The sequence below is a fragment of the Bubalus bubalis genome, chromosome 3, assembly GCF_019923935.1.
Source record: "Bubalus bubalis isolate 160015118507 breed Murrah chromosome 3, NDDB_SH_1, whole genome shotgun sequence".
Classification (NCBI taxonomy): Eukaryota; Metazoa; Chordata; class Mammalia; order Artiodactyla; family Bovidae; genus Bubalus; species Bubalus bubalis.
In genome coordinates, this window is record NC_059159.1 from 167791276 (window position 1) to 167813932 (window position 22657).

The following is a 22657-nucleotide window of genomic DNA, read 5'->3' on the forward strand; positions in this document are numbered from 1 at the left end:
CCTCGTTTGTGTGTGTGTGTGCTCAGTTGCTCAGTCATGTCTGACTCTTTGCAACCCTACAGACTGTAGCCCACCAGGCTCCTCTTTCCATGGAATTTTCCAGGCAAGAATACTGGAGTGGGTTGCCATTTCCTATTCCAGGGGATTTTCCTGACCCAGGGATCAAACCCTGGTTTCTTACATCTCCTGCGCTGGCAGGTGGATTCTTTACCACTAGCACCACCTGGGAAGCCCCTGCTGCTGCTGCTGCTGCTGCTGCTAAGTCGCTTCAGTCGTGTCTGACTCTGTGCGACCCCAGAGACGGCAGCCCACCAGGCTCCCCCGTCCCTGGGATTCTCCAGGCAAGAACACTGGAGTGGGTTGCCATATCCTTCTCCAATGCATGAAAGTGAAAAGTGAAAGTGAAGTCGCTTAGTCGTGTCCGACTCCTAGCGACCCCATGGACTGCAGCCTAACAGGCTCCTCCATCCATGGGATTTTCCAGGCAAGAGTACTGGAGTGGGGTGCCATTGCCTTCTCCGGGAAGCCCCTGTTAGCATTAAGCTAATATTTAAACATTATCTACTCAGAAAGACAAGGCATTATATACCTAGCTCCATGGTAACTGCACATCTCTGCCCTGCCCTTCTCTTGGGGCTCAGAGAAGACTTGCTGGGGAAGATAACATCTGTACTGAGACTTGAAAATAAAACAGTGTGCAAGCTAAAGCCAGGGAGAAATGAGAGGCAGCAGGGAGGAGAGATGGAGGAGAGGCAGAGGGAGCAATGTCAAAAACTCCAGAAGCTGAAGCCGAGACGCATAGTTCAGGAATAGGGACATAGCTGGAAATACAACTGAAAAGGCTGGAAGCCAACAATCTCCTTAGCCAAGTCAGTTGAGGAACCCCATTAAACAAGTATTAACTGAACACCTACTATGTGTCAGGGACTGTTCTAACGTGTTGGAGATAGAGCAGTAAGCAGGACATACAATTCAGCCACTGGAAGATGAAATGACATGTTTTTATACCTATTAGACTCATCACAGCTACTATTAACTGAGTGCCTAAGTGTGCTGGCCTCTGTGCTCATACAATTTCATTCAATCCTTCCGATGCTGCTGGAATCACATCTGATTCTATGCGAAACGAGAGACTCAGAGATGTTTAGTGATTTGCTCAAACCTATGTGGCCGGAAGTAGCCAGAGGCCAGAAGCGATGTCAGATAAGGAAGCCACACAGACTGGGCTTAAATCCTGAGGCCTCCGCTTCCCAGCTGTGTGACCTTAAGCCACTGAGCCCCTCTGTGCCTGGTTGTCTTGACAGTAAATCACAACCATACCGCTAGTGCTGATGCAGGAGATAGATGGGCTCCAGGTTAGACATTTACACCCAGCCAGCCTCCTGTCTGCATTTCCTGAGACAAGAGATAGGTGGGCTCCAGGTTAGACATTTACACCCAGCCAGCCTCCTGTCTGCGTTTCCTGAGACAAGAGATAGGTGGGCTCCAGGTTAGACATTTACACCCAGCCAGCCTCCTGTCTGCATTTCCTGAGACAAGAGATAGGTGGGCTCCAGGTTAGACATTTACACCCAGCCAGCCTCCTGTCTGCATTTCCTGAGACAAGAGATAGGTGGGCTCCAGGTTAGACATTTACACCCAGCCAGCCTCCTGTCTGCATTTCCTGAGACAAGAGATAGGTGGGCTCCAGGTTAGACATTTACACCCAGCCAGCCTCCTGTCTGCGTTTCCTGAGACAAGAGATAGGTGGGCTCCAGGTTAGACATTTACAGCTGGCCTCCTGTTTACCCTCCAAAATAAAAGTTGTAACAACAGGGTAAATAGCCAGTGTTTGAATCTTGTCAACACCTTAAGGGAATAGTCATGGCAAGAACAAAGAGAGGCAAAACCCTGTCTATGTAAACGATTAACGGATCTCCCTTCTCCCTCTTTTGGGACAAGGGAGAGACACTACTCATGTGCAGAAAGGCTCCTTGTGGATCAAAAGTCAGGGGATAATTCCAGGCCATAATGAGTCTTGCTCCTCCCAGAAGCCTGCATGTCGAGATCTACCTTGGCTGAAGGGTGCTTGCATATGGGACTGAGTGTCCCAGGGTAGGTTAGGTGTGGAAAAAGAAATCAGATAACTGGCTTGGAGGAAGACAAAGACCCGGAAGAACGGCCCTATATAAATGACCGCCACTTCACTATGCTCCTCCTCACTGCGGGGAGGCCCACACACTTTCACTGCAGCCTTGCATCTCTGTCTTACTTCTACCTCACCCAAACAGTTTCTCTATGTCCTCTCCCACTTGTTGTGCTATGTCCCTAATAATAACTTCAAATCTGGATTTACAGTTTCTCCCTCCATGATAAACATATTTTTCACCAGGGGCAAAGATCCAGGGGAAAATAGCTTACACCCTCTAGCCTTTGATGGCCTAGGATTCCTGGTTCTCATCCAGGATCACTTCAGTTCAGTTCAGTCGCTCAGTTGTGTTCGCCTGCGATTGTGACCCCATGGACTGCAGCACCCCAGGTTTCCCTGTCCATCACCAACTCCAGGAGCTTGCTCAAACTCACATCCATTGAGTCAGTGATGCCATGCAACCATCTCATCCTCTGTTGTCCCCTTCTCCTGCCTTCAATCATTCCCAGCATCAGGGTCTTTTCAAATAAGTCAGCCCTTCGCATCAGGTGGCCAAAGTATTGGAGTTTCAGCTTCAGCATCTGTCCTTCCAATGAATATTCAGGACTGATTTCCTTTAGGATTGACTGGTTTGACCTCCTTGTAGTCCAAGGGACTCTCAAGAGTCTTCTCCAACATCACAGTTCAAAAGCATCAATTCTTCAGCATTCAGCTTTCTTTATAGTCTAACTCTCACATCTATACATGACTACTGGAAAAACCATAGCTTTGACTAGACGGACCTTTGTTGGTACGATACCCAGGTTCAATTCCTGGGCAGGGAATTAAGATCTGACTTCACGCCACCTCTCACTGCTGCCTCGCTGAGATCAGTACCTCCTTTGTAGATTTGTTATGAGAATTCAGCGGGCTAATGTAATCAAAGCATTTAGCACAGTCATGGCACATAGGAAGTGCTTAATAAGTGTTAGCTGCTATTATTAGTGAAAGTGAAGTCGCTCAGTCGTGCCCGACTCTTAGCGACCCCATGGACTGCAGTCTACCAGGCTCCTCTGTCCATATTAACCTGCCTGCAAAAAGCTTTATGAAACCTGTGCTACTCAGGAAACTCTCAGCAAGGGCACAGAGCTCTGAACAAGTCAACAAGGTCCCCTTGAGTGACGGTTTGTTTTCCTTGCTTAATTCAATAGCCTGCCACTTCTCTCCACCAACTTTCACACAAGTACCTGCTAATGGTTTTCATTGTTTTGTTTATAGTGCTTCTAACAAATGCGGCTAACTTCTCATTTGCATCCTTAATAGACAATTTTCAAAGACTGTTGACACTGCAGTTGGTTTTAGGAGACCTGAGTTTTATCCCCATTTTCCTCCTGTTTGTCAGCATTTGGAGGAGCCTCAACGGCTCACAGCACACCTGCACTCTCTTAATTCAGTCTCATTGAAAATTTTCAGAGACCTTTCTGGGCAGGGACGGTTACTTTGTCCTTGTCTCACAGACAAGAGGTTGAGCCCCTCAGGTCACTGACCAAGTGGAGGCCTGCTGTCCTTACTATCATTGACTTTAGCTACTTTATTTAACAAATACCTAAGAGTGCGACATCCGTGCACTTTATAAACACTAATGTAAATTGTGATGCAGGAGCTTCCCTGGTGGGCTCAGCAGTAAAAACGGCCACCTGCCAATGGGGGAGACTCAGCAGATCCAGGTCCGACCCCTGGGTGGGGAAGATCCCCTGGAGAAGGGAATGACTACCCACTCCAGTATTCTTGCCTGGGAAATCCCATGGACAGAGGAGCCTGGCGGGCCAGAGCCCATGGGGTTGCAAGGAGTCGGAAATGACCTAGGACCTAGTGACTAAACAACAGCAATAAATTGTGATGCAATTAATGTCATGCATTTAACCCTCACAGCGACTCTATAGAGAGACACTGCTGTTTTCGCTTTTCTACAGATGAGAAAACTGAGGCACAGGGATGTTAAGTAACTCGATTAAGGTCACACAGTGAGAAGCGGCAAGCTACATTACCAGCCACGTGACCTTGGACACATTACCTAACCTAGATGGAGTAATAAATGCCCTTTGCACTCTTTACAACCAGCGTTACATTAAGGCAGATATTATTAAAATTTTAGAGATTCTAGAGACTGAAGGTCAAGGGTCCTGAGAGTCTTGCCTGATGTCTAAGAGAAAGTTAGAGGTGATCAGGATTGGAACCCAAATGTATACCAATTCCCCTTGACCCTGGCAGTCTGCTATGGATACAAGAGGCAGACAGTTTCTATGTCAAAATCCATTACTGCTGTGGTCCCCTGCTGTAAACTGCTGCTTGCAACAGAAGGGCACCCCTCCCCCCAAGTACAATAGCAACGATAAGAACACAGCTGATTCGGTATTCAGGCCTCAGATCTACGCCCATGCATAATTTACTCAGTGCTGCCCTGCAGTCACTTCAGCTGAGGAGAGACCCTATAAATTCAGGTCTGCACACACTAATTTATTTCTTATTTATTTTACTGATACATATCTAGGGCCTCCAGCGAGCTGCTCTAACACCTGCTCAAAGGCGCCTCTGGCACCAAGCGTAACTGGGGCTGGGGTGGGGAGCCCCTGAAATGAGTCCCAGAAGGAAAACCAGATCTCACAGACTAGAACCATGCAGGTAAAATTAATTTCCTGTTAAACTGAAATTAAACACTTACGCATTCCTCCACCTCCTCTTTCATAGTTCTTGGGGCTGAAAAGGTTGTTAAATGCTTTTTTCTCCTTTTCTATCTTAGTAAAGCACTGTGTGCGTTCAGCTGCTCAGTTGTGTCCGGCTCTTCGCAGTCCTGTGGACGGTAGCCCACCAGGCTTCTCTGTCCCTGGAATTCTCCGGGCGAGAATACTGGAGTGGCTGGCTGTTTCCTCCTGCAGGGGATCTTCCCAGCCCAGGGATCGAACCTGTGTCTCTTGCATCTCCTGTGCTGGCAGGCAGATTCTCTACCTCTGTGCTGCCTGGGAAGCCCAGGACAGCACTAAGCACACTTCAATGACTGCTCATCTTGCAACACAAAAGACCATTTTTCTGAGTCACAGAATGTCAAAAGGAGAACAAGTTGCCTAATATGAAGACATCAGCAGAAAGGGAATGAAGAGAAGGAAAAAGGCTGCCATTTTCTTGAGTGATGGCTAAGGATCAAACACGATCCTAGAAGCTCTCCACGGCACAGGTCCCGCTGCAGTCATTTTCAACACGGAAAACAAGGTTAACTGGAAGAACCACTAGGCATCATTTTCCCAAAGATCGCATTTCACAGGTGGTCAAATGGCAGCCCAGGGAGGGAGAGCGGCTTGTCCCAGGTCACTCGACAAGTCGGTCCTAACGTGACCCCCTCTTTCCATCTCATACCAACCTTAAAACTCAGCTGAATTCCTAACAGGAGTGAGAACTTTTTGAGCTTTGCCTGCATTGCTTCCTCTCCACCTTGCGTCTCCCAATTAACTATTCTTATCGACAGGGACATGAGGACAAAGAAGAACTAGCCTCTGAACTTGGCACTGCTTACTCCCTGCAGAAACAGGATCAAAATCCTGGGCTAAGCCCACATTCTGTAGCACCACACCTTCAAGACACCTTCAAGATGCCTGCTTTCATCTCCATGACACACTGACCCGGGCTGCGGGGGAGATGCAGAAAGGGCGGGAGACTTACAGAAAAGAAGTCCTGATCCTAGGGTGCAGCCTGAACGTGTGTGCCATTTATTGTAATCACTAATCAATTATTTATCTTTCTTCTTCCATTCTTCTTCTCAATCCCCAACCCAAAGGTTAGACTGTTGCTTTTTGCCTCTGGGGCTGAAAAAGCAGAGGCATAAAGGCCATTTCAGTGAAGGTCAGAGCCAGCCGGGGTCAGGCTGTGGTTCCTGACTTTTTTTCTTTCTGCATCCATCCCGCTGCTCTGAAGGGAGTGGTCGGGCCTCGGGGACAGAGACTCACCCGCAGAACATGAAGATGGTGCTGGAGGTGGCATCGTAGGGCAAGGGCACCGTCTGCTGCAGACACAGCTGCTCGCAGCCGCCGTTGAAGCCGTCAGAGCAGTCGATGCCTTTGGAGTGGTCGTAGCAGCCCGAGCCATCCTTCATGGGCCTCAGCTCCTCGGGGCACTGCTCAGAGGGAGAGAGAGCAGCAGGGTGGTTACGGCTAAAGAGGCAGTGGTCTCATCACGCCCTCTCCTCTCACCCCCTGCAAAGGGCCAGAGGTCAGGACCGCAGAGAGCAGCTCAAGGTCTTATCTGAGTGTGGGACTTCCCTAGCGGCCCAGTGGTTAAGCCTTTATCTTCTAACGTAGTGGGTACGGGCTCCATCCCTGGTTGGGGACTGAGATTCCCCCATGCCTTGTGGCCCAAAACACCAAAACATGAAACAGAAACAATTTTGTAACCAATTCACTAAAGACTTTAAAAACGGTCTACATCTAAAAAAAAAAAAAAAAAAAAAACCTTTAAGAACAAAGGACAACAGAGTCTTATCTGACCAACTATTAAATAACAGCTGTGTGGCCTTGGACAAATTTCTCTACCCCTCTGAACCTCAGTGTGCCCACCTGTAAAATGGAACTTTTGTCGATACCTGTCTTGTAAAGTTGTAAGAATGAAGGGAGCGCGTGCGTGCAGAGGGCTAAGAACTCCATGGCTCATATGGCAGCCATTCAGCAAATGTGAGCTGCTGTGAACACTGACCTTGCTGGGGTCATCATCAGTACTGTGTTTATTATTACTGTCCCACTGGGTCACTTGCAGAGGCAGCCAGATACATTTTTAAGAGCGTCTACCAATATGAGTTTAAATTCCAGATCTTCCCCTTCTTCCTGCCTGATCTGGGGTAAGTTACTCGCCCTCTCTGAGTTTCAACTTCCTTATCCGTTAAAAAAGCTCAGCACTGGCTTCGGCGGATTTGCTTTCAAGCTTAAAGTTGGGTCACAGGGGCTGCAAAACTTACTTTGGAATTTGGCATGCGCTTTGGTACTCATCAAATGTAATTTCTCTTCCTTCCTGTCTTGAATGTGTCACCTAGTCTCCAGCCTGAAGAGCCTGAATTCCTAAATGAGACTTGTACGTCTCCACAAAAGGCCTCCTAAACAGTCTGCATCCTCTCTATCATCCTCCTAGTGGCCACCAGTGTGATATTTCTAAATAGCATCACTCCCGAGTGCAAATAAATAAAGGCACTCTAAACAGCAGCAAAGTGACCCTTCCTAAAGCTGACAGCCCAGGTCCAGCTACTGATCCCATGGACAGACGATTTCAAAGCCTCTGTCTAGCCACAGGCACCTTCCTCTGGGTAACCAAATGGCTGCCCTCTGGTTCCTTAAAAACCTCACCGATTCCCACCTTGAGTGATCTCAGTCAAAGGCTCTTTGGCACCTGCTAAATGCTCTGTGAATGGAAGCTCTTATAGCACCGGGAAAACCACCTATTTATTTAATCTAGTTTCCTATCATTTGATGAAGCTGAGCCCATCTCCAGTCCAGCAGATGGAGAACACAGTCCCAATGCTCCTGTGTTCAGGAGAGAAAATGAGGTACTAGGTTTTAATTTCAGTCATCCGTCTGGCATTTCCTGTCCACCAAGATTAACACACGGAGCCCAGCCCTCTTCATCCATCACTGGACACTGCTGATTAAAATGCCCTCCCCATGTTCCTCTCCTCCCAACCAGCTCCCCTGTCCCCTCCCTCCTCCCTAAGCCATCATCCTGAACAACATCAATAACAAAACACACACCCCAAAGTTAATTTACAAAACCTACAGCAACAAAAAAAGGTCAGCTCTCTTGGAAATTAAATTTTGCCTAAGAAGAATTCATAATTACAAACGCACGAGAGAGTTCTTCGAGACACTTGAGACTGGCGCCAGGAAGGGTGACAGAGAGAGTCGGTTATAAATGGCCTTTGTCAAGCAGCAGAAAGGTTATAAAACTGGCTACATTTTGTGCTTAAAAAGAAAAATCAATTTTCCGTGGGAGTGAAGTGCTGTACATATTAATACAAGCTCAGAGGAGGCCCCTGCTTGTCTCAGAACATTTAGTGTCAGCCAGAAAGGCACTTGGTCAGGGGGTCATTTGACGGCATGTGCTCCTACCTGAGGCTGGGCTGTCTGTCTGCAGAGACTCAGGGGTGAGTGCGAGAAGGGAGGGCTGACCTTCTCACCATGAAACAGAAAATACTACTCAATCAGGTAACTCACGATTCTTTCCATCATCCCCTACTGATTCCCCACCACTCTTGTTCTTTAAAACATCCTAAACTCCAGGCATAATCTAAGCACTTTATCTGATTTAATTCAGTTAACCTTTATGGCAAACCCATGAGGTCATGTGAGAGGCTAATGCACATGTGCTGTGTGCGTGCTAAACGGCTTCAGTCGTGTCTGATTCTTTGCAACCCATGGACTGGAGCCTGCCGGGCTCCTCTGTCCACGGGATTCTCCAGGCAAGAATACTGGAGTGGATGGCCATGCTCTCCTCCAGGCGAGCTCTGCCTGACCCAGGGATGGAACCTGCGTCTCTTAGGCCTCCTGCACTGGCGGGCGGGTTCTTCACCACTAGCGCCACTGGGGAAGCCTCCCTAAGGTATATCCCCATCCTAATCTTCGGAACCTACGAACGTTACCTTCTATGGCAAAAGCTTTTCACAGATATAATTAAATTAATGCTGTTGAGATGAGGAGCGTATCCTGGCGTGATCCAGGTAGCTCTAAATGCTGCCACAAAGGTCCTTTTAAAAGGGAAGCAGAGAGAGAGAGACTGCATACAGAGAGGGCCATGTGTATGGAGGGGGGAGACGCAGCGACTGGGGTGACGTGGCCACAAGTCACCCAACGCTGCAGCCACCAGGAGCCAGAGAGGCTGGGACATTCTCCCCTAGAGCCCTAGGACGGGACAGGACCCTGCTGACACTGTGATCTCACACAGCTGGCCTTCAGAACCTCGAGAGAACACATTTCTATTTTCTTAAGCCACCGAGTTTGTTAGGCCGCTCTTAAATTTCTAATCCTCAGAACTGGCATGAGATAATAAATGCCTTTTGTTTTAAGCTGCCCAATTTAGGGATAATTTGTTACATAGCAATAGATAACTAATACAGTGAGATAAATATATCAAGCGCTTGGCACGGTGTTCGGCAGACACTAGCTGCCAGCTGCCATTCTGGGTATGATTAAGGAGCTTAGGATCCAGATTGAGAAATGAGAAATACACCTATCTGTTAGAGCAATAGTTACCCAGGAAATGTGAAGAAGCATGGTGTAATCTGAATGGGAAAATGGAAATTCTGCAAATGTGCTTGACTGGGGAGTATCAAAGGAGGGGGGGTTTGGGTCAGAGATGTATTCTTACAGGGAAGACAGATGTCACTGAAGCAAAAGGGACATTCTGTCTTCTAGGAAGAGGAAGAACAGAACCCTCCCCAGGAATACCAGACATGCTAGGTGGTTTTCCCACAGGATCTCCAGAAATGCCTCCCAGAAAGCATTCTTACTTCTCTTTTACAGATGAAGAGCCTGAGAGTGTTTCAGAGGGGAAGCACTTGCCTAGATGCTCAGCATCAAAGGCCTGTGTGCAGGCCCAGCTTTCTTTCTTTAAATAAGGGGAATAGCTTGGACATAGGACCTGATGAGACAGGAGACAAGGGTGATTTCAGTCTTGAACTGCACACAGGCATGTCTGACTCAGAACCGGGCACATCATAAGCGCTCAATGAATGAAGCATAAAAGAATGGCTAAGTGGAACAAACGATCAATGGACAAACCCATTCCCCACACAAAGCCTAAGTGGGACTATCAGCATATCTTTTCTTTCTCACCCATCTAAGTCCTTCACTGGATCATTTAACAAATGTATACTGAACGTTTACTCAGTGCTAAGCATACCTGCTGGGTGCTGGACATGCAGTAGTAAAGAACACAACAAGCAAGACCTTGTTTTCAGGGGGAATAAGTTCTAGAGAGAAGACAAATAATTAACAGGAAGTAAAATGATTATTTCATAGTGTAAAGAAGTACAACAAAAGTTCAGTTCAGTTCAGTTCAGTCACTTAGTCATGTCCGACTCTTTGCAACCCCATGGACTGCAGCACGCCAGGCCTCCCTGTCCATCACCAACTCCCAGAGTTTACCTAAACTCATGTCCATTGAATTGGTGATGCCATCCAACCATCTCATCCTCTGTCGTCCCCTTCTCCTCCTGCCCTCAATCTTTCCCAGCATCAGGGTCTTTTCAAATGAGTCAGTTCTTCATTCACATCAGGTGGCCAAAGTACTGGAGTTTCAGCTTCAACATCAGTCATTCCAATGAACACCCAGGACTGATCTCCTTTGGGATGGACTGGTTGGAGCTCCTTGCTGTCCAAGGGACTCTCAAGAGTCTTCTCCAACACCACAGTTCAAAAGCACCAATTCTTTGGTGCTCAGCTTTCTTTATAGTCCAACTCTCACATCCATACATGAGTACAACAAAAGTACAATATGATAAAAAGTGAATGGGGATAGAGTCAAAGAGGTATAAACTGAGCACTTGAGTGAAGCCTGAACAGTAAACAGAATCTCCCAACAGAAAATAAGTGGAGAGAGTTATCCAAGAAGTAATAGCAAGTATGAAAGTCCTGAGTCAGGAACAGTGTTATCCTATCTATGGAACAGAGGAGACCAATGCAGTTGAAGCTCCATGAGACAGGAATAAACAAGGTTAGTATAAGGCAAGTGGGGAGAGGTAGGAAGGGACCAGCTCACTTAAGCCAGGGGTTGGCAAACTGTGGTCTAGACAAATGTAGTCAGAGAACTGTGCTATTTTCTTTTTAATTATGCATTTAAAAAGTTGAGATACTTAAGAGAGTCACATGAAGCTTTAAGAAATAAGGCTTAAATAGTAAAGAATCTGCCTGCAATGTGGGAGACCCGGGTTCCATCCCTGGGTCAGGAAGATCCCCTCAAGAGGGGAATGGCAACCCACTCCAGTATTCTTGCCTGGAGAATCCCCATGGACAGAGGAGCCTGGCGGGCTGCAGTCAATGGGGTTGCAAAGAGACGGACACGACTGAGCGACCAAGCACACACAGCACAGTACAGAGGGACATGATGCGTTGCCAGTTTCCCTCAATGGTAACATTTTGCAAAACTATAGTAAAGTATGACAACCAGGACATACATACAGACAGTCAAGATACAGGACGTTCCCAACACTACAAGCCACACCCACTGCTCACCTGACTCCCTTCCTGAGTACTTGGCAACAACCAGTATGTTCTCTGTTTCCACAATGTCTGTCATTTCAAGACTGTTACATAAACAAAATCATACATCAAGTGAACTTCTTAGGAGTTGAATTTTTGCATTCGCATATTTCTCATATTCATCCAGGTGGTTTCATGTACCAATATTTAGTTCCTTTTTAAATGAAGAGTATTATGCTATGGTATGGAGGGACTATGCATGTGTGTGTGAGTGTTAGCTGCTTCAGTCTTGTCTGGCTCTTTGAATCTCCATGGCCTGTTGCCTGCCAGGCTCCTCTGTTCATGAAATTTCCCAGGGCAGAATACTTGGAGTGGGTTGTTATTTCATTCTCTCAGGGATCTTCCCGACCCAGGGATTGAACCTTCATATCTGGCATCTCCTGCACTGGCGGGCAGATTCTTTACTGCTGCACCATGTGGTAAGCCCTAAAGCTGCGCTGGTGTGCAGGTTTTTTTGTGAGGACATAAGTTTTTATTCCCCTGGGAGGGAAAAAAGGCCAAGGAGTATAATTTCTCAGTTGTATGATAATTGCATGTCTAATATTTTAGGAAGCTGCCAAACTTTTCCAGGGTGGTGGTACTAATTCAAATGCCCACACGCAAAATATGAGCAGTCCAGTTTCTCCACGTCCTTGTCAACATCTGATGGTGTGGATATTTTTCATTTTAGCCACCCTGACAGGGGTTTAGTCATACCCCCACTGTGGTTTCAATTTGCATTTTCCTGTATGCAGGTCAGGAAGCAACAGTTAGAACTGGACATGTAACAACAGACTGGTTCCAAATAGGAAAAGGAGTACGTCAAGGCTGTATATTGTCACCCTGCTTATTTAACTTCTATGCAGAGTACATCATGAGAAACGCTGGGCTAGAAGAAGCACAAGCTGGAATCAAGATTGCTGGGAGAAATATCAATAAGCTCAGATATGCAGATGACACCACCCTTATGGCAGAAAGTGAAGAGGAACTAAAAAGCCTCTTGATGAAAGTGAAAGTGGAGAGTGAAAAAGTTGGCTTAAAGCTCAGCATTCAGAAAACGAAGATCATGGCATCCGGTCCCATCACTTTATGGGAAAGAGATGGGGAAACAGTGGAAACAGTGTCAGACTTTATTTTTTTGGGTTCCAAAATCACCGCAGATGGTGACTGCAGCCATGAAATTAAAAGACGCTTATTCCTTGGAAGGAAAGTTATGACCAACCTAGATAGCATATTCAAAAGCAGAGACATTACTTTGCCAACAAAGGTTCGTCTAGTCGAGGTTATGGTTTTTCCAGTGGTCATGTATGGATGTGAGAGTTGGACTGTGAAGAAGGCTGAACGCCGAAGAATTGATGCTTTTGAACTGTGGTGTTGGAGAAGACTCTTGAGAGCCCCATGGACTGCAAGGAGATCCAATCAGTCCATTCTGAAGGAGATCAGCCCTGGGATTTCTTTGGAAGGAATGATGCTAAAGCTGAAACTCCAGTACTTCGGCCACCTCACATGAAGAGTTGGCTCATTGGAAAAGACTCTGATGCTGGAAGTGATTGGGGGCAGGAGAAGGGGACAACAGAAGATGAGATGGCTGGATGGCATCACTGACTCGATGGACGTGAGTCTGGGTGAACTCTAGGAGTTGGTGATGGAAAGGGAGGCCTGGCGTCCTGCGATTCATGGGGTCGAAAAGAGTCGGACACGACTGAGCGACTGAACTGAACTGAACTGAATAGTTAATGATGCTGAATATCTGTGGTTTATTTGCCATCTCTATATCCTTTTCTGTGAGATGTCTCTCAATGTTTTTTGCTCATTTCCTAATTGGATTGCTTATCATCCTTAAGGTCTGAGAGTTCTTTATATATTCCAGACATTAGACTTTTGTCAGATAGGCAGTTTGTAAATATTTTCTTTCCCACTTTGTAACTTGTCTTCTCATCATCTTCCACTGAGCTTTCACAGAGGAAGTGTTTTTCATTTTGATGAAATCCAAGTTATCATTTTCTCTTTTATGGATCATAAAAACTATATCTTGGAATCTAAGAACCCTTTGCCAAGCTCAAATCTCAAATAGTTGCTCATGTGTGTGTGTGTTCTGGAAGTGTTATAGCTTTAGGTTTTACAGTTAATTCTAATTCTATGATGCATTTCAAGTTAATTTTTATACAAGGTGTGAGACATATCCCGAGGTCTGCATCTCCAGTGAAATTATCCAAGCTTATAGATTTTTTTGAGGGGAGTTTTTAAGTGACATTTTGAATTTTCTTAAAAGTTATAGGGGAATTTCCCCGGTGGTCCATGGCTAAGACTTTGCACTTCCAATACAGTGGACCTGGGTTCAATCCCATATGCTTCAACTAAGATCCAGCAAGCTACAATGATGATCAAAGATTCTGTATGCTGCAATTAAGACCCAGTTCAGCCAAAATTAAAAACAAAAGTTATAGGGCAATTCAAATATCTGTTTCATATTGGGTGAATCATCGTATTTTGCATTTTTCAAGGAAATAGTCCATTTCATCTAAGGTGTCAAATATATGTGGGTACCAGGAGTTGGTGATAGACAGGGAGGCCTGGTGTGCTGCGATTCATGGAGTCGCAAAGAGTTGGACACAACTGAGCGACTGAACTGAACTGAACTGAATAACTATTTGTAGCAGTCCTTTATTAACCTTTTTGATGTTTGCAGGGTCTATAGTGATATCATCTGTCTTATTCCTGATATTGGTAACTTGTATCTTCCCTTTTTTAAAAAAGTCTTGCTAGGTTTTGTTTATTTTCTCAAGTTTCCTGGTGGATCATTGGTAACTTGTACAGTCCCCTTTTTTTTAGAGTCTTGCTATTTTGTTTATTTTTTCAAGTTTCCTAATGGTTCAGACAGTAAAGAATCTGCCTGCGATGCAAGAGACCTGGGCTTGATCCCTGGGTCAGAAGACTCCCTGGAGAAGGGAACGGCAACCCACTCCAGTATTCTCACCTGGAAAATCCCATGGACAGAGGAGCCTGGCGGGCTACAGTCCATGGGTCGCAAAGAATTGGACACAACTGAGCAACTAACACTTTATTCCTGATGTTGGTAACTTGGGTCTTCCCTCTTCTTTTCTTTAAATGTTTTGCCATTTTGTTTATTTTTTCAATTTTCTTGACATTTTCAAATAAGCTTTTTTGTTGTCTCATTGATTTTTATCTTTTTTCTGTTTTCAATTGTATGGATTTCTTCTGTTTGATTTGGGTTTATTATTCTCCTTTTAGTAGGTTCTTGAGATAGGAACTTAGATTACTCATTTGAAACTTTTTTTCCCTAATATATGCATTTATGGCTATAAATTCCCTCCTCATTAAATATAAAGACTTTCACTTTAAGGAAAAGGATGAATTACTGTGCTAGCTGTGTCCCACAAATTTTGATATATTGTGTTTTTATTTCATTCTGTTTAATGTATTTTTAATTTCCCTTGAGACTTCCTCTTCAACCCATAGATTATTTAGAAATATGTTGTGTAGTTTTCAGGTATTTAGGTGTTTAGGTATTCCAGGTGTTATCTACTACTGCTTTCTAGTTTGATTCTGTGGTGGCTGGAGTACACACTCTGTATGATTTAAATTCATTAAATTTGTTGAGAATTTTACCATGGCTCAGAATACAGTCTATCTCAATACATGTCCCATAGGCACTTAAAAAGAATGTGCTCTGTTGTTGCTGAGCAGAGAGTTCTATAAATGTTAACTAGATCCTTCCAGTCGAGGGTGTTACTAAGCTAATCTATAACACTGTTCACTTTCTAATTGTTCTATCAGTTGTTGAGGGGGGTTATGGAAGGATCCAGATATAACTGTGCATTAGTCTATTTTTCCTTTCAGTTCAGTTAGTTTTTGCTTCATACATATTGCAGCTCTGTTGTTCAATGTATAAATATCTATGATTTCTATGTCTTCCTGGTGGACGACCCTTTCATTATTACATTCAGAGTCCTTCTCTTTGCTCTAAGGCCTACTTTACGATATTAATAAAGCTACTTCAGCTTTTGTTTGCTATATATATGTCTTTCTGTTTACTCTCAAATCTACCTAAATCATTATATGTGAAGTGAATTTCTCATAGAGAGCATATAATTGGGTCGTGATTTTTAACCACTCTGCCAATTTCAGTCTTTTAATTTGTGTAGTAACATCACTTATAGTTAATGTGATATAGTTAATGTGATAGTTAGTGGTATCTTGGAACTTAAGTCTACTGGCTTATTTTCTGTTTACTGATCTCTGCTGTTCATTTCTCTGCTTTCTTTGCCTTACCTTCCTGTGGGTTACTTGAGCATTTTTTAGAACTTCATTTTAATGTATCTATAATATCTGGGGACACATCTCTTGGTATAGTTTCCAGTGGTTGTTCTAGTATGCATAACTTATCCTCGTGTACTGGTGACAATGTTTACCAGTTTAACTGACGTGTAGAAAACTTACTCCTCTTTATGTCCTTTTATCCTCACCCATTTATAACATAATTTTCTTAAAAGTGAAAGTCACTCAGTCGTGTCTGAATCTTTGCAACCCCATGAACTATACAGTCCATGGAATTCTCCAGGCCACAATACTGGAGTGGGTAGTCTTTCCCTTCTCCAGTGGGTCTTCCCAACCCAGGGATCAAACCCAGGTCTCCCACATTGCAGGTGGATTCTTTACCAGCCGAGCCACAAGGGAGGCCCAAGAATACTGGGGTAGGTAGACTATCCATTCTCCAGCAGATCTTCCCAACCCAGGAATTGGACTGGAAGATCCCCTGGAGAAGGGCAAGGCTGCCCACTCTAGTATTTTGGGCTGGAGAATTCCATGGACTGTACAGTTCATGGGGTCGCAAAGAGTCAGACACAACTGAGTAACTTTCACTTTACCAGGGAAACCAAGGGTGCAAGAGGATGCGGTAATTTTCTTAAATATTCTTCTACATATACAGTTGTGTCTCAGTATACATAGCAGACTGGTTCCAGCACTCCACATGGATACCAAACTCCACCGACGCTTAAGCATGGCCTGGTACAGTGAACAGTTACAGACACTCCACATCTGCAGGCTGTCTGTCCACAAATCCAACCAACTTGGAAATTTACATCTGAGGTTGTTGAATCTGTGGATGTGAAACCTGGGGATATTGAGTGGACTATATTTAGAAGCACATCAGATATTGCTATCATTCTGGCTTTAATCATAAAAACACAATGATGATAACTCAAGAGGAAAAAAAGTATAATGAAATTACCTATATTTTTGATAACTGTGTTCTTTCTTCCCTTCCAGTGTTCCAAGATTCTTTCTTCTGTGATTGTCTTTCTGCTTGGTAACTTTCATTAGGCATTTATTTAAATGTCTACAGGTGGCAAGTTTTCTTAGTTTTCCTGCATCCTAGAATATCTTCATTCTCCTTCATTTCTAAAGGATTATTTTATAGGACACAGGCTTCTGGGTTTACAGATCTATTTTTTATTCATCACTTGCAAAATGTTATGCCACTTCCTTCTGGCCTCCATGATTTCTTATGAGAATTCACTGTCATTCAAATGGTTTTTCCCCTGTAGATGTCATTTCTCTCTCCTTATTTTTAAGGGTTTTTTTTTTTTAAAGACATTTTCCAGAAATTTGCCTATGATGTGTTGGTGTGGACTTGTGTGTTTATCCTTGAGTTTTCCCAGCTTTTTGAATCTGTAGAGTGATTCATTTTGCTAAATCGGGGTGGTTTCTAGCCATTGTTCATTTGTGTACTTTTTCAGTCCTGCTGTTTCTTCTCTTATCCTGGGGCTCCAATGACACAAATGTTAGATCTTTTCCCCGGTCCTACAGGCACATGAGACTGTGTTCATTTTCTTTTGCAATCTATTTTCTCTTGATGTTCAGAGTGTTCTGAACATCAGTTCACTGATTATTTCCTTGTCCTCTCCATTCTGCTGGTGAGTCAATCCACTGCTTTATTTTTAAAAATCATTTATTGTATTTTTCAGTTACATAATTTCCATTTGCTTCTCCTTTATATTTTTTTGGTTCTTTGTTGAGAGTTTCTCCCTCTCTCCTATCTTTTTTTTTTTTTTTTGGTCTATCTGTGCTTATAATTGCTTGTTTGAGCATTTTCATTAGGGCTATCCCAGCATATTTGTTAGATAATTCTAATATCTCTGTTCTCTTGATAGCAGCATTGACTGGCTGTCCTTTTCATTCTGTTTGAGATCTCCCTAGTTCTTAGTATGACAAGTGATTCCCAATGGAAGGCTAGACTTTTGCAGCATTATGTTATCTTATTAATTTTAAAAATTCTGAATCTTAAAGACAACTTTTTTTAATCTGGCTTTTTCTGACACTGCTCCAGCAGGGGAAAGGGGAGACACAGCTGGTAATTGTCAGGAGGAGACAACTCCAGTTTCCCCACTTGGCCTCCATGGATACCCAAGAGGGAAGGGTCCTCCTCGTTATGCTTGGGAGTGGTGGGAATCTGCCTCCCTATTAGGACTCTGCTGATACCCTCCTGGATGGGAACAGTAGGTGTGCAGAGTCACTGTTCCCCACTGACACCACGTGGGTGGAGAGGAGGAATGGTTTCATCACTACTGATCAATGGCCCTGACTTTCTACTAGCATCCTCTGGAAATACCTCAGCAGGCTTGGCAGAGCAGCATATTACTGAAGGTTGTGGGTGACACCCAGGCTCTCCATTTAGTCTCCACTGACACTGGATGGACCTTGGATGGAGTTAGGCGGGCTGCTCATTACCACTCAGTGGGGACTAAAGTCCTGGCTCCTTACCTGACCTTCTCTGACACCCGCTAGCAGGCAGGGAGGACTGAGTTGGCAGACTGTCTCAGCACAGCCTACTAAAGAAGAAATCTAGTTCCCTACTTGACCTTTATTAGCACGGGTGGGGAATGACGTGCTGTTCCTATTTACTTATTTTTTCTGTGATGTTTGGCTAGAATAGAATGGTCAGTGCCTAAAATCTTCTGTGTTGGTTGGTTGGCTTCCCTTTTCCTAATACTCTGGCTGAAGAAAGCGGGCTTTTGATTGTTTTTTGTTTTATTTGATTTTTTGGTGGAGGTTTTCTGCTTTTTGTTTGTTTTGGTCTATCTATAGGCATTTATTTCTTAGTTGCTGGCTCCTTGAACTCCAAGCTTGGGACATGAGGCAAAAAGAAAATGCAGGGAATGACCAACATGTCTTCCTTGGTCTCAAAGCCCCTAAACTGACCTGCCTCCTTCTCTCCACCTTTCACAGTCTTGGGTGTGCCCAGTCGTGCCTGATTCTTTGTGACCCCATGGACCGTAGCCCACCAGACTCCTCTGTTTATGGAATCCTCCAGACAAGAATACTGGAGGGGGTTGCCATTTCCTATGCTAGGGGATCTTCCCGACCCAGGGATCAAAACCACATCCCTTGAGTCTCGTGTACTGGCAGGAGGATTCTTGACCATTAGCGCCACCTGTGAAGCCCACTGTCTTAATTTGTTTTATATATCACCTCTGGAGGCTTTAGTTGTTTTTAGTGGGAGAAATAGAGAAAAGAAATCCACTCCTTCACAACCTATTTTTGCACAGCTCTAGAGCTAAAAATGTCTCTTTACATTTTAAAAGTGTTTTGCTTGCTTGTTTGTTTTTAAAGAAGATGATGACGAAAGGACCACACATAACTTGCAAAGTCTAAAATGTTTCGCTGCCTGGCCCTTCATACAGAAAAGGTGCTAACCCTGGTCTCTGGTCATGAGAAGGCATCTCAAGTTTATTCTAAGTGTAACCAGAAGGCACTGGAGGTCTATTGGCAGAAGACTGGAGTGATCTGCTTTGCTACTTAGAAGAGATTACTGAAGTAAGTGAATTCAATTATCTCTAAGTACTTCCTTGGAGCTCACAGAAGCAGCCTTGGGAGGCAGGATCTGTGGGACCATAAGCGGGCAGGAGAGAGGGGGCAGGTCCAGCTGACGATGACCCCATTTCTTGCAGCATTGCTCCTTTGCCTGAGGTCTCATGGTAAGTAGGTGAAAGAGCTTGGGGCCTAACCTAGGCCAGCTAGGCTCCAGAGGTTCACAGCCTCCATTCTGCTCCATCTCAGAAGAGAAACCACAGGAAGATCCTGGGCCTGGGTCCCTGAGTCTTAAAGCCTTGAGGATCTGAGAGGGGAGGGCTGGGGGATTCCCAGCTGTTTCCCTCACAGGCTGGCACTGCCCTGCTCTCTCCAGCTTCCTCCTCCACCCCCTGTGCCTGCTCTGGCTCCTTCCCAGCCTGACTTTTCCTCAGCACCAAGCCATTTGTTTCTGTTTGTAATTATGCATTTTAATGTTCATTAATTATGGAATGCAAATTGCTCCGAGCACAAAATTTGTAATGAGCTGTTCCACCACCCCACCCCCAGGTCTAGAAGGTGGACCAGCTGTTCTAAAGAGAAGGAAAAACAACCAACTCACAAAACAGAATAACTTTTCCTAGGGCTGACTGACTCTCAGAGTGAATAAGCCTGGGGTATTTTCTAGTGGCACCGGAGGACGAACCCTGCCCTCCAACCCTGGGAGACACAAGTATGGCACCTCCATTCTTTTCTACAACCTGGGACATGAGAGGCAGGGAGGGGTAATGGAAGCCGCTCCAGCTTAGACTCAGCCTCTTACTGGCTATCATTTTGAACTCTTCACGTGGCTTCTCTGAGCCTCAGTTTCTTCCTTGGGAAGACTGGTAGTGAGAAAACCATCCTCAAAGTGGAAGCAGCAGGCAGACGGGATGTTGGAGATAAGAAGGCAGATCCTAGCAAGCCCTCAACAGATACAGGGGATAGCTCTCCAGAACACTGAATTCCAGTTCTGCCCCGCCTTAGTCTCTTGCTAGATGGCCTCGGGCAAGCACATCCCACCCTCTGAGTCTGTTTCCTCTGCTATAAAATGAAAGAATTGGGCAATAGCAAGTTGGAGAAGACTCTTAGCTCTGAGCTGCTTGGTGTTTATCAAAGCAACTATGGATCTTGAACAGGGGAGAACTAGGTCCAAAGTATTTCAGAAGAAAATGGAGGATTTCCTTATATTGAGGGAGCATGTTTTAAGAAGGGCTTCCCTGGTGGCTCAGCAATAAAGAATCTGCCTGCCAATGTCGGAGACACAGGTTCGATCCCTGGGTCTGAAAGATCTCCTGGAGAAAGAAATAGCAACTCACTCCAGTATTTTTGCCTGGAAAATCCTTTGGACAGAGAAGCCTAGTGGGCTACAGTCCATGGGGTCACAAAGAGTCAGACACGACTTGGTTACTAAAGAGCAATAACACTTTAAGAAATCACAAGAATGCTTCTGAACCTGCCTAATCATGGGCAAAGCTTCATCCTCCTCCAAGGGCTCTACGAACATTTGCTATCTCTCATTGCCGAGTGCAAGCAGAATGAGAGCACAGCCTCCTGGGGACAGTGCTGCCTCCTAACAGCAGAGCTGCACCATAAGATCATGGTCAAGATTAAATGAGACAACGACACCCGTGAGCTTAGACATGAATGAGAGGCTAAGCACGCTGGCAGTTACATAGCATCCTCACAACTTCGAGTGAAGTTGATCAAACACTGCCTTGCTCTGTGCCCTGGCTTCCCCGAGCCTCAGTCTCCACTGAAGAGAGTCTCTCTTACCTCTCTGGGCTTGTGAGAGAACCAAACCAGATCACGTACCTGACACATACCTGCCACAATGGCAGGTGCTCAAAAAATGGTAACCCCTATTGTAGACACCTTGTTGCTTTACCCCAAGTAGGAAACATATCCAAGAAACAACCTAAGGGGACCTGTTACATGCAGAGAGTAGGCAGAATATTGCCACAGGCAAGCTTTGCTTTTCCCAACATTGTTAAGGTAGGTCCGGTATCACTCTGTTCACTCAGATGAGGAAACTAAAGCCCAGAGAGGCCAAGTGACTTGCCTAAGGTCACACAGCAAGGGGGAGTTAGGCAAGACCCACTGCTGATGGTCTCCTGATTTTAATGAGGTGCTCTTTCCCCTGACCCACATCCAGTTCCATCGTGTGTGCATGCTAAGTCACTTCAGTCATGTCCGACTCTTTGCTACCCTATGGATTGTAGCCCACCAGATCCCTCTATCCATGGGATTCTCCAGGCAAGGGTACTGAAGTGGGTTGCCATGCCCTCCCCCATTGGATCTTTCCAACCCAGCGATCAAACCCACAGCTCTTATGTTTCCTGCATTGGCAAGCGGGTTCTTCACCATTGCAGATGGTAAAGAATCTGCCTGTAGTGTGGGGAACCTGAGTTCGATCCCTAGGTCAGGAAGAGCCCCTGGAGAAAGGAATGGCAACCCACTCCAGTGTTCTTGCCTGGAGAATCCCATGGACAGAGGAGCCTGGTGGGCTACAGTCCATGGGGTGGACTGAAATGACTCACTTTCCCTTCCCCTGACCCACATGGAGGCGGCCTGTGATGTCCCCAGAGGGTCAGACTGGCTAGGGCTGCGCACGGATTCTGAGAACCCTGCTGGAAGGTCACTGTGATGAGTTATGACTTGGGATGCCACAGCGTAGTCCTGAATACACAGATGAGATACAGAATCCTGGGAATAGGGAGAGAGAGAGAAGGAAGCAAGGAAGGAAATGAAATGGGTGTTTATGGAGCACCTCCCATGTGCTGCATATCGCATACGCTATTTCTTCAAATCCCCACAACAAAGCTCAGAGGCACCTCTCAGATATACCTGTTTTGCCATTGAGGTTACAGAGGATCACAGGAGCTGAGTCCTTTAGTAAGAACCACCCTTTTGATCGGGCTTCCCCAGTGGCTCAGCAGTAAAGAGTCTGCCTGCATTGCAGGAGACTCGGGTTTGATCCCTGGGCTGGGAAGATCCCCTGGAGAAGGCAATGGCAACCCACTCTTTGAGTCACAACGAGTTGGACACGACTGAAGTGACTGAGCACGCATGCACACACCCTTTAGATTGGAGACTGAGTGGGCCTGAAGCTCCTTGTCCCTGGAGGCCTTGGGAGAACCGCCCAGAAGGGGAGTGAGTGGGAAGCTCGGTGTCCCAGCCCCCTCCCTGCTCAGCCTCAGTTTGTCAACAGGGCTGGCCTGCCCATCTATTACTACCGACATTGATTTGGACAACCGGGCCAGTACAGAGCCCATAATTACTGGGAGTTTTAATCAACTCCTGTCAATTCAGCTGCCGCTGAGTTTGTGCTGGGCTGCAATGCTGACGTGGAGGGAGGAGGGGCAGGCAGGCAGAAAAGAACTGCAGGGATCAATAGTCCTGGGCATGGTAAGCTCCACCAGGGGCCTTGGGC

At 45.5% G+C, this 22657-nt stretch overlaps 1 protein-coding gene across 12 annotated transcripts in view; it reads right to left on the minus strand.

Moving 5' to 3' along the window:
• ASTN2 (astrotactin 2) overlaps window positions 1-22657 on the minus strand; it is a 1030196-nt gene that overhangs the window by 371468 nt on the left and 636071 nt on the right. For all 12 annotated transcript variants that reach the window (XM_045165169.1, XM_045165168.1, XM_045165167.1 and 9 more), the window contains one exon: window positions 6106-6272. In XM_045165169.1, coding sequence (XP_045021104.1) covers window positions 6106-6272 — 167 coding nt within the window. The remainder of the gene's footprint in view (window positions 1-6105; window positions 6273-22657) is intronic.